The sequence below is a fragment of the Chenopodium album genome, chromosome 22 (assembly GCF_948465745.1).
Source record: "Chenopodium album chromosome 22, dcCheAlbu1.1, whole genome shotgun sequence".
NCBI classification, from domain to species: domain Eukaryota; kingdom Viridiplantae; phylum Streptophyta; class Magnoliopsida; order Caryophyllales; family Amaranthaceae; genus Chenopodium; species Chenopodium album.
The window spans coordinates 39,327,242-39,345,595 of NC_137855.1; the positions used below are offsets into that span (position 1 = coordinate 39,327,242).

At 30.3% G+C, this 18,354-nt stretch overlaps 1 protein-coding gene across 1 annotated transcript; it reads right to left on the minus strand.

Moving 5' to 3' along the window:
* Positions 1 to 35: 35 nt before the first annotated feature.
* Positions 36 to 5,565, minus strand: LOC145604529 (putative BPI/LBP family protein At1g04970). Its single transcript, XM_081660417.1, has 6 exons — positions 5,054 to 5,565; positions 3,088 to 3,227; positions 2,541 to 2,892; positions 1,748 to 1,996; positions 1,402 to 1,527; positions 36 to 419 (listed from the first exon to the last, which is right to left on the minus strand). The coding sequence occupies exons 1-6, from the start codon at positions 5,465 to 5,467 to the stop codon at positions 195 to 197; spliced, it is 1,506 nt and encodes a 501-aa protein (XP_081516543.1). The 5' UTR covers positions 5,468 to 5,565; the 3' UTR covers positions 36 to 194.
* Positions 5,566 to 18,354: the final 12,789 nt, after the last annotated feature.

Here is an 18,354-nt window from a genome sequence, read left to right on the forward strand (position 1 = left end):
ACAATGTCTGTTCAACATAGCATACAAAAACTGAATTTAGGAGAAAAAATAAGAGATATTAACAAAAGAACTGAGTGCAGAGAACTTCTCTGATTTATTGATTTACAATGCAGAAATATCCAACCAGGAGAAGGAAATTACAGATACAAAAAGTTACAACAGGGACAACAACACAATGGAGACTGAAGTATATTTCACAAGAACAAACGGAAAGAAAACATGTCTCTAAAGCTATGTTCTGCCAGAAGCTGATCTTCAGTAAATGCGACATTGCTACAAACAGTAACTACAGAATCAGAGTAGACAATCTCTGCATCCTGAAGAGTGAAGCCATGGATCAGTGGCAAAGGAAATCCTTTTATCAAGCGCGTGTTCAGTTGTGGCAGTAGCACATCTTTTAGCACCTCTGCTAATACTGGCTGCAAAATTGTGCCCATATATTATAAAAGATGTATATATATCGTTATAACTGTCTTAGACATAGTTGCAGAGATAATAAAGAGCAAGGTTTTCCATTATATCTTGGTATCAATAACTCTATCCTCATATGAAACTCACCAAGTCACCATACTAGAAAACCACAAATCCAAGGCATAAACCAGACCTCCAGAGAGGTAAAACTAGGATTACTTTAAAACTTATATTACATAGTTAGACAATAAAGTTTGAAGTCAATAAAGTTTTAAGATCACTGCTTAGATTTCGATAAATAATTATTACAATAATTTTTATTTATCATATATTTCATTTTACAAACTTGCACATTCACACAAGTACAAGTAGAGAAACTATTTCTAAACTCTCTCGATAGCTTAAGCAAAGGCATACTAGGAAAAATTCAATCATAAACCATACTAGTATAGACGTGAAAACTTTTTCAGACATCCAACAATAGTATAAGTGACCATTACATTTAGACACTATGTTTTAAATCCAAAAATACTACAAGAAACCTCTATGCAACTATTCAAGTATGACCTAAATGTACTTGCAGGTGTCAAATTTCCCTGTTAATGGCTAGTACATTTCAGATTTTCTTATTCTTTATCTGGTAGTTCATATGTAATCTTACTTCTCTCCCGGGTCCGTGATTTTTAACACTAAGGACATTAAATACTAACAGGACATCCTTATCTTCCTTTCCACTGCCATCGGCTTCTTAAAAGTACAAAAATGGAGGGTTGGTGACTTCGGACTTCCCCTCCTCTCTTCAGCATCCTCAATTTCCCCAACCCATTACTTCAAGAAGAGCTTTTTGCGTAAAGCATAACATCATATTGTATTTTTTTTTTAAAATTATTAAAGAGCGGAAAAGATCAGCATTAAATTTCTGTATTTGACCAGGTTGCTAACAGATTCACCATTACTCTTGTGTGCAGGCAATGGGAGCAGAAGGCATACCTCAATTACATCAATCTGCAGATCACCAATTTTACTCCATTTAGCTGACAAGTTAAACTTATCCAGTTCTATGCTGCCTGTCAGGTTATTCCCTGCGATTACAACAGAACCTGAAGCACTACTTACCTGCGTCATAAATTTGCCAGTTTAACACATTAAATGTATTTTGCAGAGATCATGTCTAAGATTTAGACTTCAGAAATAAGTATAATATGGTATGTTTGAAATTAAGTCACGGTAGTTAAGAGGGGAGGGACAAGTAGTTCAGCAGAAAATTGAAAATATTCCTTGGTTGGCAAAGATACATGTAATCCAAGGCACCACATTAGCTATATAATAAACTTACAACAGATCCGCAAGCAATTGGCACCGCTTCCCCATCACTCACAACATTAATTGTTACTTCTGCATTGATAGTTGCTTCCATTTCACCATCAAACACGTGCACATATGGAGGAGAGGCCACTGATAAGTCCAAAGCCATTTTGGCATTGGGATATTGCTCATAAAGTTGGGGTACAACTTCTTTCCACTCGCTAGTATTCAGAAGAGACTGATCTGGTATTTTGTCAACTCTCCACTCCATAAGCCCTGCCTAACTACAGAAAAATGTAGTTAATTTCGGCCCTACATCACATGCTGCAAGGGAGTTGAGCAAGATGGTTTGACACAGTGAACTGGTAAAGTCTGTAGTATTCAGCTTGTTACAAGTGTGCAAGCCAAATATATTAGAAAATGGAAACTAGAAGAGCTTAATCTTATATCTGCAATGCTAAGAGAAGATTTCTTGAGTTTATCATAGATTGTAGCTTTGCCTTCCAAATGTGTTTTTTGCAAAGATGAGCGATACGTAATATTTCATAGTTTTTAAATAGAAAAACTACATCCTCACGGCACAATTCAATATACATTTCATTAATGCTTTTGTGTCATTTATGGTTTAATAATTCACAAAATAATAATATATAAAAAAAAAAAAAAAAAAAAAAAAAAACAAGCATAACTAACCAATATTGACAAGAGGTTAGTAATGAAGTTTATTATAAACAGCATGCCTTGGCAACAGAAAGATATCAAGATTAACTCATAATGGGACCCAGAGGAACGAGAGACGAAAATATCAAGCCAAAAAGACTTACATTGAAATACACTAAAGCTGCAGAGTTGAAAACATCTTCATGCAATGACATTGCTATCATCTTAGCAGGAGTAAAGCATGGAACTGAAGTTTGTAATATGCGGTGCTGATGTGGGGTGGCCAGAGCTCCATTCCTTGGAATAAATAACCCGTTTATCACAAATCCAATGGAAGAATCACTTAAGGTGGGATCTCCAACAAAGGTAACATTTAACGCAGAAGATTCATCCACTTTTATTTCTGTTGGAAGAGACTGCAACAAGGAACCAATCTTTGAGATCCCTTCATTAAGTTTCTTTACAATAGCATTCTCAACTGCTGATTCGATATGGTTACTAAAGGCATCCACCACCCTGCGAGTTAAGCATCACATGCAGTCATGCACTCTGTTAAAACCATTCTATGAACAGTTCAGGGACTTCAAGGCCACAATATTTGGAGTCTTATTTGAGAAGTAATAACTCATGAATTATAAATAAATAGATAAATAAATTAATTAAAGTGAGATACCGAGCTAAGATCTCAAGTACAAGATCTTAAAACCATACCCTTGATATAGCCATGACGCTCCACCGTCTAACTGAATATCGATGTCATCTACGTCACATATACTATCCAAGAGGGACAACTTAAGACCACCACCTTGGTTCTCCAAGCTTAACTTCAAGCCCGCCTCCATATCTTGAACCTTTGGAAAAGTAACATTCATCAATTACTTTTCATGAGAACTGATAATAGAGAATTAATTTTTTTTTTTTTAAAAAATAAATAAATCCTTCAAAGGACTCTGTAAAAATACGATTCCATATATCCTAGTATCAACTTATAGAGGTAGGTAATGATTGATCAACATTATATTCCTTTTTCCGCAAAGATCATAACTTGTACATTCAGTCATTGACTAGGAATCTACTAAGATATATTTTTCATTTGCTTTGATTCGTTTGGACTAATAACACAAGTCAGATATCATTTACTATGTATAAACCATTCAACATCAAGATCAATCAGGAAATCTAGTTAAGAAGAAATTGATCCATTTGCAACATATGCTTCCGCGTATCTGACAGTATCTAGACAAAAAAAAAAAAAAAAAAAAGAAAAAAGAACAAGTAGATAAAGCAAACAATATGACGGCTCCTCAAAATCTCGTGGAAAAAGAATGACCGAGTTCACCTTAAAACCTTCGACAATTTACTGTACCTTGTAAAAGAAACTATGTCCACACACACAGCAGCAGCAACATAAGCAGGGTTTTCATGGAATCATATGTATAAATTTTTTAGACTATGGTATTATATCACCTCCAAACAGTCTAAAGCAGCTAGAAAGACTGCTCTCTAGAGATTCCCAGGGAGCAAAGAACAGTCAATTTCATCTTCCCAATTAAACAAACTTGACAATGGCTACTAGTAAAGTCAAAACCAAACTTTCGTCTTCTTTGCAGTCCAGCTAATTTAATTGAATTTTTGATAATACAACAGTCCTTAGCATTCCATAAATACAACTAATTCCAACAAAGATTAATCTTTGCTTTTGTCTGTATATATTACATCCCTGATCCCTCCAACAGAGGAAGCTACAGATAGGCCTACAGTTTCTAATATTCATTAATCAATGTCTTTTCCCAATAACTAACAAAAGAGCATATTAATAATTATTTTCTGAAGTTTAATAAATCCTTCAATGGAGTCTGTAAATAAAAATTTCAATGTATCCTAGTATGAACTGATAGAGCTAGATAATAAATGATGAAACAAAAAATATGAACAAGAAGAAAATAACAAACAATGTGACTAGTTCTCCTCAAACCTACTAATCAGGCTCTCCTAAAAATAGCAAGAAGAATGCCCTAGTTTTCTCTTTAAACCTGCTGCAACATACTCCGTAAGATGCATCATCACTACAAGTCAAGCTAATCATCACTCATCACTCATCACTCATTCCCTCTTAGCTAACATATGCTCCGAATGCTAATTCAATTCTTGTAACTTGTGAAGGAAACCATGTCCACTGTCCACACACAGATCACCACAGCACCAACAACAAAAGCAGGATTTTCGCCGAATCATAAGCATACATTCTAACACGAAATCACCTCCAAACAGTCTAAACAGCTAGAAAAACTGCTCTCTACAGATTCCCAATGAACATAAAACAGTCAATTGCAATCTTCTCAAATCAACAAACCTGCACTAGCTACCAGAAAAGTCTAATCCAAGCTTTTTTGCCTGCTATGTAGTCCAGCCAAATCGGTCGAATTGTCATTTATACAACAATCTCTAGCAATTTATAAATACAACTACATTCCAACAAAGACTAATCTTTGCTTTTGTCTATAAACCAAAAAGAGAAAATTGCAAATATGCCTAAATTTTCATCTCACAGTTCACAGTTACAGTAAAATCATACCGGAGTGATAAAATTATAACCGTTATAAACTCGACAACTCTCATCGATTAAACATCATATATGACACAGTAAAAATAAAAAGAAGAGTGATAAAATTTATACCTCAACTGAAGCTTTTCCTTGATCAGAAACTTCAACAAACCAATTCTGGTAAGTATACTTCCAATCCATACTTAAATTAGCAGTTGCTTTTGAAGCCTTGATTCTAATTTCATCATCACCCACTTCAACACTTGATGAAAGAACATCGATATGATAAATTATTATGTTGGAAAGAACGATTTTGACTCTTCCCACTAGTAAAATTCTTACAGTTCTCTCGATTGGGGGAAGTTCAAGTGGGGTTAGAGAAGAAATTGCTTTGTCAGTCAATAAATCTTTGAGAAAATCAAGACCCTTTTCTGAAATTGATACAGAAATAAACCCATCTTGTTTTGATTGTAATTGGGCATTTGAAATTATGCAGATTAGTGAAAAAAAGATGAAGAATTTTTTGAAAAAAGTTTGAGCTGCCATTAAAGAGTGAATGATGAAATTGAAAACTCAAAATTAAGGGTGATTTTGTTTTTTGGGGTAGGATTAATGTAGAAAGGAGATTTGGATTTATTAGCCAACAAGGAGAAATCTGAATTTGTTTATGCCATAATCGTAATCAGTACGTTTTATGGGTTTGGTTTATTAGAACAATGAATGACGGTGCAAACTGCAAATAATAGATTTGACATCCAGGGAAAGTATGTAAATACACAAATGGTTTGATTTATTATGCCTTTCACAAGTTGCACACAATGTGGTCGGAGTTACTCGATTATAACTACTTCACCGGTTAGTGGATACTTGATCAACAATTATTTCTTTAGGAGTTACTCAGTCGGTCAATATTTATTTGATCAGGAGTTACTCATTGATTAGTGTTTTGGTATGTGTCAGCTTACTGTATCGTGTGACTTGTCACACCAAATAAGTGTAACATTGACCGGGTAACCCATGATCTTTGAGTAACTCATAACCAACCCATTAATTTACCCCAACTATACAACCATTGATCAACCAAATAATTCTCAATCGGGTGATTCCTACCACTTGAGTAACTCATGACCGAATAACTCAGACCTCATTGCGTGAACAGCCACATGTGAAAATTTATAATGTAAATATACTATTATATTTTGGTCAATAAATGTATGCACAGTATTTGATAAAATTAAAGAGACAATTAACATTAACGAAGGCAAACAAGTTAATAACCATTTTAAAGAATATCATTATATAAACACCATTTACTACGTACTTTTAAAGGTAAGGAGGAAAAAAAAAGTTACAATCACTTAAATTAAATTAAAATTAAATTAAAATTAAAATTAAATTAAATAGTTGACATTAATAATATTGTACTCATGTACTACGTACAGTATTACAGCAAATAACACACACTTGAATTTTATTTCCAGTTTTCTCGAGCACTTCTACTCTGTATAAATTAAACATGAAGTGAACTCATCAGTTCAATACAGTAGATCAAATCGACGGCCTTTAATAAAAAACTAAGCACGAACTCTACTCGGTCTTAGGGACGCACCCCTGCAATCCAAACATTGATTTAAGTATTAGATGTGCATGTATCGGCACCGGAGCTCACCCGGAACAAGATTAAACAATCATTCAAATAATTTTAGTATTTTACATGCATACAGCATACTACTACATTTTTTAGTTGTTAAATTTTTCACAATAATAGCTATTTCCAAGGGTTCAAAACTTTTCCCTTCTGTAAGAAATGATCATTGCAATTTGATCACCTTTTTCTACCTTCTATTTTCTCATTCTGCTGTATTTCTATTACTTTTTCAATAGCTAATTATCTATAAACTTATTAGGTGCACAAATACAAAAATTTCAGAGCTGAATTGAAATTACACTACATTTATGTGTGCAGTTTTCATGCCATTTCAAACTCAAATGTTTATAATAGAATCCATACATTAGCCTTAACCAAAGATTAAAATTTTAATTAAGTGAGATTATTAATTTTAAAGATAGAATATATTAATACGAAGTATAAGCTATTAAACAAAAAGCGTACCAATTCCATCATACGAAATCGATCTTTGCACTCCTTACTTTGAGAAGGGAATAACTTATATATGTACTCTAGAGCACGGTACAGGAGAGTCTTGTTGATTGAAATTCCAATGAGAGAGCTCATGATGACAATAATAAGGATAGCTGCCCACAATGACTTAGGGGCTATGACAGTGTAGACTCCCGACATAAACGCCAACAATGTGCAATTTAGTGCCAAAAGGAGTAACACCATACTCCGATCAATCAACATCAATGATTTGTCTGAATCAAAGACCATAGACCATATGAGACAAATCAGGACCAACATTGAAAAAAATAGGGCTAGTGTATTGGATACCAAAAACACCAAAAACGCTGCCTTCTTTGCCAAAATTGCTTCCCCGTTGTCTTGATTAAATCCACCGGGCAGAGTGAATCCAGCAGTGAATGTAATGGTGGCTAATAAGGCAGCTACCACAAACAAAGAATTTCGCACTTCCAACAAATTTGTCTTAGCTCGAAAGTATGTCGTTTTAATCTCTGGATCAAGTCCAATTCTCTTGCACATTTGGTCCTGCAATGATTCATAATTGAAGTTCACTTCTACAGTTCTACCTTCCAAACTATATGACATATAATAAAAAAAATAAAAATAAAAAAAAAAAACAACACCTTTGTATACTAGTCCACATACGTATTGCCAACATAGTTAATTCAATAAAATTTGTGTTCATTGATATGCAAAGCTCGATTAGATCTTATCTTTTTATGTTTTAAGGAAAAGGTACAAAAGAGCATAATATTTGTTTATTTTGCGCATTAAAAAAGCATCATATTCATATATATATAACATTTAATAAAATGAATCTTAAATTGCAAATTTTATTGGAAAGAAAACATACCCATGATTGATTGTCATTGCATTTTTGAGCTAACATATCCATGGCAGATTCATCTTTATTATCCTTGATGTCATAGTTGATCTTATCAACGCTGAGTAAAGTTTCAGTCAAGAATAAGTCGTCATCTTGTATTGCTTTGTGTAATGGTGTTACACCTTGAGAGTCTTGAAGATTAATTAGATCCTTCATCCGTGGAATCTTGAGAAACTCTTCATAGTCTGTTAAACTTGAAAGTTTTATATGATGTAAAGGAGAATCCTTATTTTCAATACAAAGATCTCGAAACGTGTTGGGGAATTTGTGTATGATCAAGGGTCACAAAAATCACATGCTTTAATCCAAACCAAGGGTTCACTCCTGAACACGGATGGTTTCTTTTCCAAAACTGCTTTTATAAACCACACACAACCAATTTCATGCGATTTCTCCCAAGGTGATTGTCCGTTGTTGTCTTTTTGGGTGATGAATTCTGGTGCTTCATTTACTAACCATGTCCCAAAGCTTACATCTGCTTCAATTTATTAACCATAAATTAGTAAAAGAAGAAAATATTCCCACCATCCTCAGACCAAACAAAATCACTTATACATTACTTAGCTTTCTTAGTCAAACAATGCATTAACTTATTATCTCATAATTATGTGTCATCAAGATATTATGTGTCAAGATATCATGTGTTAAAAATAAATATTCGGAAAAAAATACACTTTCAAATTAATTAATTAATTAAATCATACCTGTTAAGCAGCTTGTAGCAAGATGCAATATATTCAAACCAGTTGAGGAATCTTTTAGATATTTGGTCCAGCTTCTCTTATCCAAATTTCCCAATATGGCTGTGGCTTCTTGAGAGCAATTGTTTTGTATAGCAATAAACAAAGTAGAGTACTCTAGCTTGTAAAAATCTAGCAGTTTATACACAGTTTGATCATTCCGGAGTAGTGACAATATGTAAAGTGCAAGATCTTCACGATTGTTGCGTAATGCCAAGTGTAGAGCTCCTTCATATTCTTTGTTCTTTGCAAACCAGGGCAATAAATTAAAATCATCTACAATCCATCTTAGTCTGCTTTTTTTGAAAGCTTCTACAAGGATTCGTACAATCTGGTTTGTTGCTTCATGAGTGGTAGTTGCAGCAACATGAAAAGGATTGTTTTGATTATTGTAATCCTTAAGATCAACAAGATCCACAAATTGATCTTTCCAATTGCTCTCCAATATGAATTTAAATAGCCATTCTTTGTCACTTTTTATCCAACTATGAACTATTGTAGATCCTTCTTTATCTACTCCTTTGATTAATTCTGGATGTCTTTCCAAAACTTGTGCACAAAAGTTTTCTGCTTGTAATGAAGAATTGCTATTTAATAATTTTTATACGTACAATCATTCATTATTAAACATTATGCGTAAGTGAAGCCTTTTTTTTAATTTTTTTTTTCAACCGGACGTAAATGAAAAGTGAAGCAAGTATTTAAAAACAGGAGGAGTATGTACTATCATATAATAATGACAAAATTGGCCTCAACACTCTAAATTATGGTTTGGGTGCACCCTGCACCATGTTCTTTGCTTAATAGTCAAAACACCACAAACTTACAATAGTAATGTAACAATACATTAGTATGTAATCTATTATCTTCTTTCAAAAAAAAAAAAAGTAATCTATTATCAGGAATAGTAAATAAATATATGGCATGAGTATATTAGATTATTAATGAAAGATATTAGATTATTAAATATTAATATTAGATATATTGGACTCACCCAATTTTTTTCGTTTATTTTATTTTCTTGTTTAATTTGTTTATTAAAATACTTCATTCTTTTGCTTTTTATGAGATGAAACATTTAATCCCGTAGTTATTATTTTATCCAAGTAAGAGTTCAAGACTCAAGAGTGCTTGATTGGTTAATCATTAAAATTGAGGGATCGGAAACAAATCAAAATTTAAGGGAATGTGCAAATGGGGGTGTTTGGTTGATAACAACATAGTAGTAAAATATCTGTAAAAAAACATAGTGCGAGTGGTAAAGTGAAGGAAGTAAAAAAAAAAAAAATGAAAAAAAAAAAACAAACAAATAAGTAAAAAAAAAACTGTTTTTTTTTTTTTTTTTTTTTTTTTCACCGTCTGTTTTTTTCTCTCAAATCTTGATTTCCATTAATATTTGTATAGTAATACACTAATATAGCAAAAAATCAACATGGTAAATTTTATAGTATCATCAAGATTAGGAATATAGATACAGAGTATCATTTTATCTTCTACAATATAACTTGTTGTCAAAACTACTCAAAATAGAAAACTACTCTATATTCCCATTAAAAAAAGTTATCACCGGACACCAATGTTATGCGAAATGCATCTCATTGAAGTTGAAATGCAAATCAAACAATTCTTATTATATATTTTAAAAAATTAAATGTTAATACACTAATTTGGTAAAAAAAAAAAAAAAAAAAAAAATCAAATTTTAACTATTTTGTAATTTTGTAACAAATTATTTGTAGGTAAAGATAAGCAAGGTAAATTTAGTAAAAACTATCACCGCAAATTCACGGAAAACTAGTAGATACAACATTACATAATATCGTGTAAAATCAATATTAATATCCTTTTTTTTTTAATCTATCTATAAACCTATACTTAGGGCTTGTTCACATTTACTTAATTTCAGTTCAGTTCAGTTCAGCTCTATTCAGTTCAGTTCAGTTAAGTTCCAATCAGTTCAGTTCAGTTCAGCTCTTAATTTCCCTCTCACATAAAATATTCATTTCAGCTCAATTCAGTTCAGTTCAGTTCAGTTCAGTTCCAATCAGTTCAGTTCAGTTCAGCTCCAATCAGTTCAGTTCAGTTTAGTTCAGCTCAGTTCAGTAAATGTGAACAGGCCCTTAAGGCGAAACCTGGAATGACACTTGTCGTTTCCTGGTTAAAAATTGTCCCGCCTTTTTTTATTTCTTTTATTTTTTGCCATATTTTAATGACATTCATTTTATAAACCTCAATAATAGTTATTTCCATTTTAACAACATATTTAATCCTATTATACTCAATTTCTTTTACATATATTTTATGTACTAGGAAACTTTTACTTACATAAATACTAACATAGATTAAAAATAAGGTATTGTTTTCTCAAAAAAAATAAAAATAAAAAAAAATTATTGTAATATATTATTTTTTCTATATCAAATTTTTTCTATATATAGTATAATTTTATCATTATCAATTTTTTCTCTAACATTCATCATCTGACAATAAAATTTATTTTAATCTACAGAAAAATCATTTGGTAGCATACTTTGTATAAATAATCTTAAAATTACATAACATTTATAAGAACAAAATCATTCTGTTATAGTATACATAACATATATTGGAAAATTTAATCTAATTACTCTAAATATTTATGTGATCATTTAAAAAATAAAAACCCCTACTAATCACTAAAAATATATAAAAAAAAATTGATTACGGATCGGAATATTAATAATTCTAAAGTAAAATAAAATCAGCAAAATTTCCATATTATTCGAGTCAAAGTGTGTTAACAATTTAAGGATAGATGTATACGAGTTTGTATATGGGTACAAATCTAAGCTAATATTTTAATTCTCTTACATAAAAGCTTATAGCTTCTAAATTTTTATTATTATATTAATTTTTTTATACAATCTAATTCAATAACCTTTACGTATTTGGTATTTGTATAAACTAAAATTCAAGTTATTTTGTTATAAATAATTTTTATAGATAAATTAATGTTGAATTTACACCATTATTTATATTTTACTGTTGTAAAATTTAACTATGATCGTGCATGGCACAGGACTTAACCTAGTTTTATCTAAAATCATATGATCACCTTCCTAATTTACAGTGATTAACAATTTGAGATCTTCATTGATCCTTTAACAATGGCATTGTTTATATTTGAGAGCTTCAATATTCAACAATGGTGGATAAATTAATAAAAATATAATTAATATTATATAATCATAAAATCATTAGATATGATACAACTTGTCAAAAAAAAAAATATATACTACAAGATCTTTTAAATGAAAATGTTTACGAAGATAATCATATTGATTATTATCAATAAAATTAATTTGACATAAAATTGAAGAAAAATCATCATATTTTTACATTAAATTTATTAATTTCTTATGAACTTAAGTACGCCTGACCCAAAGATAAGCAATCAAAATGAGGATGAAGGTTGAATTAGCAATTTAATGGAATTTGAGTTTATTTGAAAAAAGGAATTTACCCTCTGAAAGTAAGAAAACAAACAATACTTTAAATTAGATTTTTCAATCTATAACTATAACTAAAATAGAAACCACTGACATCATCCTTCTCCAAAGCTGTATACGTTTTTAAGAAATTTTTTCCTGCCTAAATGCATTGATGAGATCATCGCTATTTTTTATTTTTTATTTTAAAGCTAAGCTACTTCCTTAAATTGCTTTGAAATATGAAAATTATTATAAATATTGACAACAACTATTTAACAAAAAAAAAAAAAAAAAAAATACGGAGTAGATGCTTCTACATACTATTGTATAAATGTACAAATTTGCTAATCATAGGAAAGCCAATTTTTTTTTATTTTTTTTTGGTTCCTAAATAAACAGAAAAAGTTGATTGTTCTCAATATAACTAAAAATTATATATTCATCGTTATATATTTTGATAAAACCGTGCATTGCACGGGACTAACCTAGTTCCTATCATAGTAGTGACAAGTTATCATGGTCACTGATAAGTTATGATATAAATGACATGTAAATTAGATTTTTTAATTTTTTTTTTAAATGTAATATTTAAAGGCTAAGATTAAGCAACAAACATAATAAACGGTTCAGATTTAATCTCTTAGTGTAGTCGACGACTATACTAGAACCATTCATTTTTTTTATCATGTTATTTTTTACGAAACAAAATTTTGGTCTGAAAATTTTGATTGTGGATGCAAACACGTATGAATTAGGAATAATTTTATTCATTAATAATTAAATTATAGATTATATAGTGTGTAAATTATATAGCACCATGTCAACTTAAGATGGATAAATCAAGACCAAAACGTTTTATTTCTTTGCTTTAGGTTTTAGTGGATAGTAAAGATTAGAAAGAAAAACTAACTAAAGAGATACCCATATTTAATCTATTTAATCTATTATCATCAATAATGCTATAACTGAAAGGTAAAAAAAAAAAGATAAATAGATCGTCGATTCACCTGTGCATAATGGAGCAAGATGCAAGATATTGAGCTTTTGATCATTCGTAAGAAGTTGAGTCCAACCTTTGTTATCGATTATTTTCAATATCTCTTCAGCAACTGTATGACATTGATTCTCGACAGCCAAGAATAGTACATTCTTCTCACTTTCGATAACTACATTTTCATCCACTGACAACAAATATACTGCTAGATTTTCTTTCTTATGAATTATGGCCAATGACAAAGGCGTGTCTCCAAAATTGTCTTTCACTAACCAGGGATAATGTTGATTATTTGAAAGGCTCGGTGATTCTTTTTTGTAAATATTTACAAGCAATTCTGCTATTTTTATAGCATCTTCTGTACACGGGGCATAATATGCCAAGTTGTGTAATGGGTTGGCACCATACTTAATATCCATTGAAGATACCAAGTGTGTGAAAATTTTATTTACATCTTGGATGATATCCTTACATTCTAAGAGAATTTTGAATGGCCAAATTTTACCATAATGTGTCCACAAATGAAACGCCGAACCTCCATATTTATTTTTTTGTTTGATTAGCTCAGGCTCTCTCCGAAGTAGTTCTCCAAAGATTTCTTCTGCTTCTTCTGTAATCATAAAAGGTTTACATAGATTATACTAATGCACATGTGTGTATATTTGTGTGTTCAAAACTTTACATAAAGAAAATGGTACTCATGTGCTACCTTCACCCCAGAATATCTGACACATATGAATATATGATACACTAGTTTGATTTTTTTGTATAAGTAAATATTAATGAAAATTATTTTAAATATATTTGAAACTTTTTTTTTTATTGAAAAAAAATATATTTGAAACTTTGTACTCTATTGACACCTATCTATTTAACAACATATTTTATGATATAATATGTTTTTATATGTTAGTAAAAAGTTATTGTCACATCTAATACATAAATAGTGAAAAAAGTTCAATATTCTAGATATTTTAGGACAGAGGGAGTAATAAGATTTTATTAGATTCATATTGATGTTGTACGAAGTACAATATAATATTAATTGTCCGTACAACTTTCTTATCAACAAGTGTTTGTTCGCTTCCATTTTGACTTACCATGTATTTTTGCGTCGTGTAATTTTAATACTCCGTACAACTTTCTCATCAACAGGTGTTTGTTCGCTGTTCCATTTTGACTTACCATGTATTTTTTCGTCGTGTAACTTTGACCCACACTATCAATAACAAAATTTTGTTGGAATAAATTCATGAAAATCAGTTGTTTGAAAAACTACCTTATAAAAACGACTTAATAAATAAAATTTGTTTATCAAATGGAAAAATCATAAATAAAACAACTTAAATGTCCAATCAGTATGCCATTTTCGTAAATATTACAACAACAGTGTGACCTTATTTACAATTTTGCCATTTGATAAACAAGTTTTGTTATCATATTGATAAACTTGTATTTTCTGTATAAAAACTACTTTATAAAGTTTAATAAAATGTTGTAACAGGTTCCATGCTTCATGCATGGCCATATTTTTGGAGTTTAACTTTTTTTTTTTTTTTTAAAATAGTATTGGGAGTTTAACTATCTTCCAACATTTACTTTTAATTCATTATTGTCTTTTTAAAATTAGTTTTCAAGAAAATATTCCCATATTTAATTATTTATTTGTTAAAAAACTATCAAAAAAACTATTATGTTCGTTATCGAAAGAAGTTAACAATAATCATGTTTACCTGAGCCTTCGATAAAATGTATTGAGTGGAATGGAGTGAAGCCATCGACGCCGTTGCAACTAATAGGATGGGGTGACCTCAAGATCTCTAAAGCTAACTTGCTCAGTTTATTGTGTACGGCTTCGAACACTAAGGAGCAACCACGTTTACTAGGCATATTGGAAATCAACTCCGTATCCATTTTATAAATTTCCAACGCACATTCTTCTTGATAATTAAAAACAGCCGTAAAGCAAGGGTTATCTCCCCTTGAATCCTTCAACAACCAGGGTCGTTCTTGTTCTGATGGTAATGTTGATAAACATCGATAAACATCTAGAAACATCTTTACTATCTCTAAATTACCAACATTGGCTGCTACATGAAGAGGGTTCCACTTGCTCATTTTATTCCCTGGTTGAACAAGGAGTTGCGGCTTGGCTTCTTGAGGTAAAATCCCCATGGTTTCTCTTATAAACTCTTCTTGGTTTTGCAGCGCCGCCATGTGAAAGATGTTGCCATGATAAAATCTTCCAGAATGGTCATCCTCCTCAGGATAGAAAGTCAAGTAGTATTCGGTGGGTTTATTGGATTCAACACATTGTTTAAGGAACTCTACATCTCCTCTCACTGCTGCATTTCTCAGCTCTTCATCCATTTTTGAGGATGTCATGATTGGAATTTTGGGTTTTGAGGGAATTTTTTGAGTTCAAAAACAAAACAAATTAAGTGGGGTTTGGAGTCAAATAATTAAAAATCAAGTTGGTCTATATATATTGTTTTTCACTTTTTGGATGTTTTTTTAGGTGATACTTTCAGAAAATGAAAAATAAAAAAATTAACGAATATAATAAAGCAACCAATTTAGCAAATTCATATTCTATAAGCTAGAATGTTTAACTTTGGTGAAATGCAAGCCAGTAAGAATCTTTGTAATTAATTAAAAGGCACGCAATATGTGTTTACCTTTTGAAATTTAGTTGTCACACTTTTACTTTATGTTATTTTCAACTTAATTGTCAAAGTTTCTAGTATAACATAGACAATTTATATCATAATTATTTACATTAGCTCTTCCCACTAACAATATTGTTTGAGTAGGTTAGAAAAGTGCTTTGTATCAACTAAAAATAAATAAAGTATTGAAATTGAAACTGCTTGTTTAACAAAAATAAATTACGTACAAAATCAAATGATTAATTGATAATCTACCACATGTAAATTATATTTTCAGTGTTGAACGTTATAAGTACATCCAATAAAGAAGCTTAAATAAATGGGTTAAATTAATTTAAAGTTACAATTAAAAAAAATTAAATATTAAAGTTATTTTCAAATTGACCTTCTTTTAACAATAAAAATAACAAAAATAAGTTTTATAAACTATTCATTAAATTGCTTAAAGCTTGGTATAGGAATATCAATATATGTTCCAAACTTATCTAAACATTACACGAAACAAATTTTCACTTTTGATTTTATTCCTACCTGTATATATACTTTGTCTTTATCACCTTTTCTCATCATTTTTTTCTCTTTTATTTTCTCTTTTTTTAATTTTTGTTTCAAGATTTACATAGATGCATATAATTTTGTAGAACATTTAGGAAAGATATTTGCATTTAACCATTAGCTTCTAAATTGATTACTACGCAAAGGATAAATATAAAAATATATTCCAAACCTCTCTAAATATTTCAAGGAATGAATTTTAACTTTAAAAGATTCATATATTCTAAGACTTCTAACGATAACCCCACTTCTCACGATGCAACATTGGTACTTAAGTGTATGTTTGACTCACAAAATCTAGGTATATATAGGTTATATTATGATCAATCTAAAGTTTAAACCCATAACACGTGTTTGGGTGATAATTTATAGAATAGTGAATCCATACATCATAACTAGAGGTGTTGATTTGAAAAATTGGATCAGGTTCAGTAGGGCCTATTTGGGTTGTCGGATCAGGTCCATTTCAGGTTGAACTCATGCAAACTCTTTATGCACATATAAGTAGAAATTTGAATCGGGCTACTTTTTAGTCGGGACGAGTTACTTTTTGATACAAATTTTTGCCTATACTCTAGGCTAGTCAGCTTTCCCTACACCCCATGATATTACGTCGTTTTATATTGCACTGATCTGCCACTTTTGTTTTTTTTTTTTTTGTTTTTTTTTTCTTTCTTCATTTTTCATTTTTGTTAACTTTCTATTCAAGCAACTATATAATGATTTTCTTAACCTAATTTCCATTTTATTTCTCTCTTATTTTACTGATTTCATTTTCTCTCTCCTGCATTTTTTATTTTTCCCCCAATTTTTTTCTCTCTTCTTCCATGGAAATTTCTAGCTCAATTGCGTTTGATCGTGACTGTGATTCTAGCTTAATTGCTTTTGATCGTGATGGTGATTGTACGATTATAATGTTTTGATGTCATAGTTTTTGTTCTACTGATTTTAATTTTGATTATAATGCTCTGGTTTTGGTATTGGTTTTTGTAATTAGAAGTTGATTCAAAATTTTGGTTGTATTATTCTTCTAATTTGATTCTTATTTGTGTAATTGTTTTTATTTTGTAATTATGATTGTAATCTTATCATTTGATTGTTGCCTTTCCAGTTTTGTGCGTCTTATATGAACATCTATAGTTGTTATTGTTAAGCCAAATCGATTATTTTTATCACATTGGTGTGTCGTTTAAAATAATTTTAGTAAAAAAAATGACCACTTGTGTAATAGTAAATGTTCATTTATGTTTAATGTATGTTTCTGTAATAAACTATATGTTTATTGTAGTAGTATACGAAAATATATGTTGTACATGTAAATTTAAATGATTTTCATTCTTTTAAAGATGCTCATGTAAATTTTAACTAGTGAACATATTTTAATATTTATTCCCTCCAAAAAAAAATAGTTTAACATTTGTTATTCGGCTTTGTTGTAATAATGTTCAATTATGCAATTATAAATGTTCATTTATATATACACTTGTGTTTATGGAATTATAAGTTGTACATGCAACTTTTAATGATTATCACTGTTTTGTAGTTTCATTAATAATGTTCAGTTATGTAACTATAGATAATCATATATATTTTTACATATGGTAATTTTACTGTAATTGATCAAATGCATTATTGTAATTGACCATTATTGCTACTGTATTTGTTCATTTGTTACACGTTTAATTATTGCAGTGAGAATAGAGGATGCTGTTATTTTTTAAGAAGCAAGTCACTTTGATTTTTGGAGGAAACAATTTTCTTCGGTAGATGATGCATATGAAATGTATAATGAGTATGCTTTTATGAAAGGTTTGGGATCAGAGTTAGGAGGAGTAAGAGGCGAAAGGATGGCTCATTTTTTATGAAAGGATTTATTTGTTCTAATAAGGGGTTATAAAGATAATAAGTGTAGAAATATTATTTCCTATGAGTGACTTGATACAAGAACTGAATGTTTAACTTTTGTACAGTTTCCT

Bases quoted from the DNA above. Each gene is read 5' to 3' on its own strand.
- LOC145604529 (XM_081660417.1), bottom strand. From the start codon at position 5,467: ATGGCAGCTCAAACTTTTTTCAAAAAATTCTTCATCTTTTTTTCACTA. The intron at 2,893-3,087 runs GTATGGTTTTAA...CTTAACTCGCAG, and splicing joins GCGTCATGGCTATATCAAGG to GGTGGTGGATGCCTTTAGTA. The intron at 1,997-2,540 runs GTAAGTCTTTTT...TTCTGTAGTTAG, and splicing joins CAGCTTTAGTGTATTTCAAT to GCAGGGCTTATGGAGTGGAG.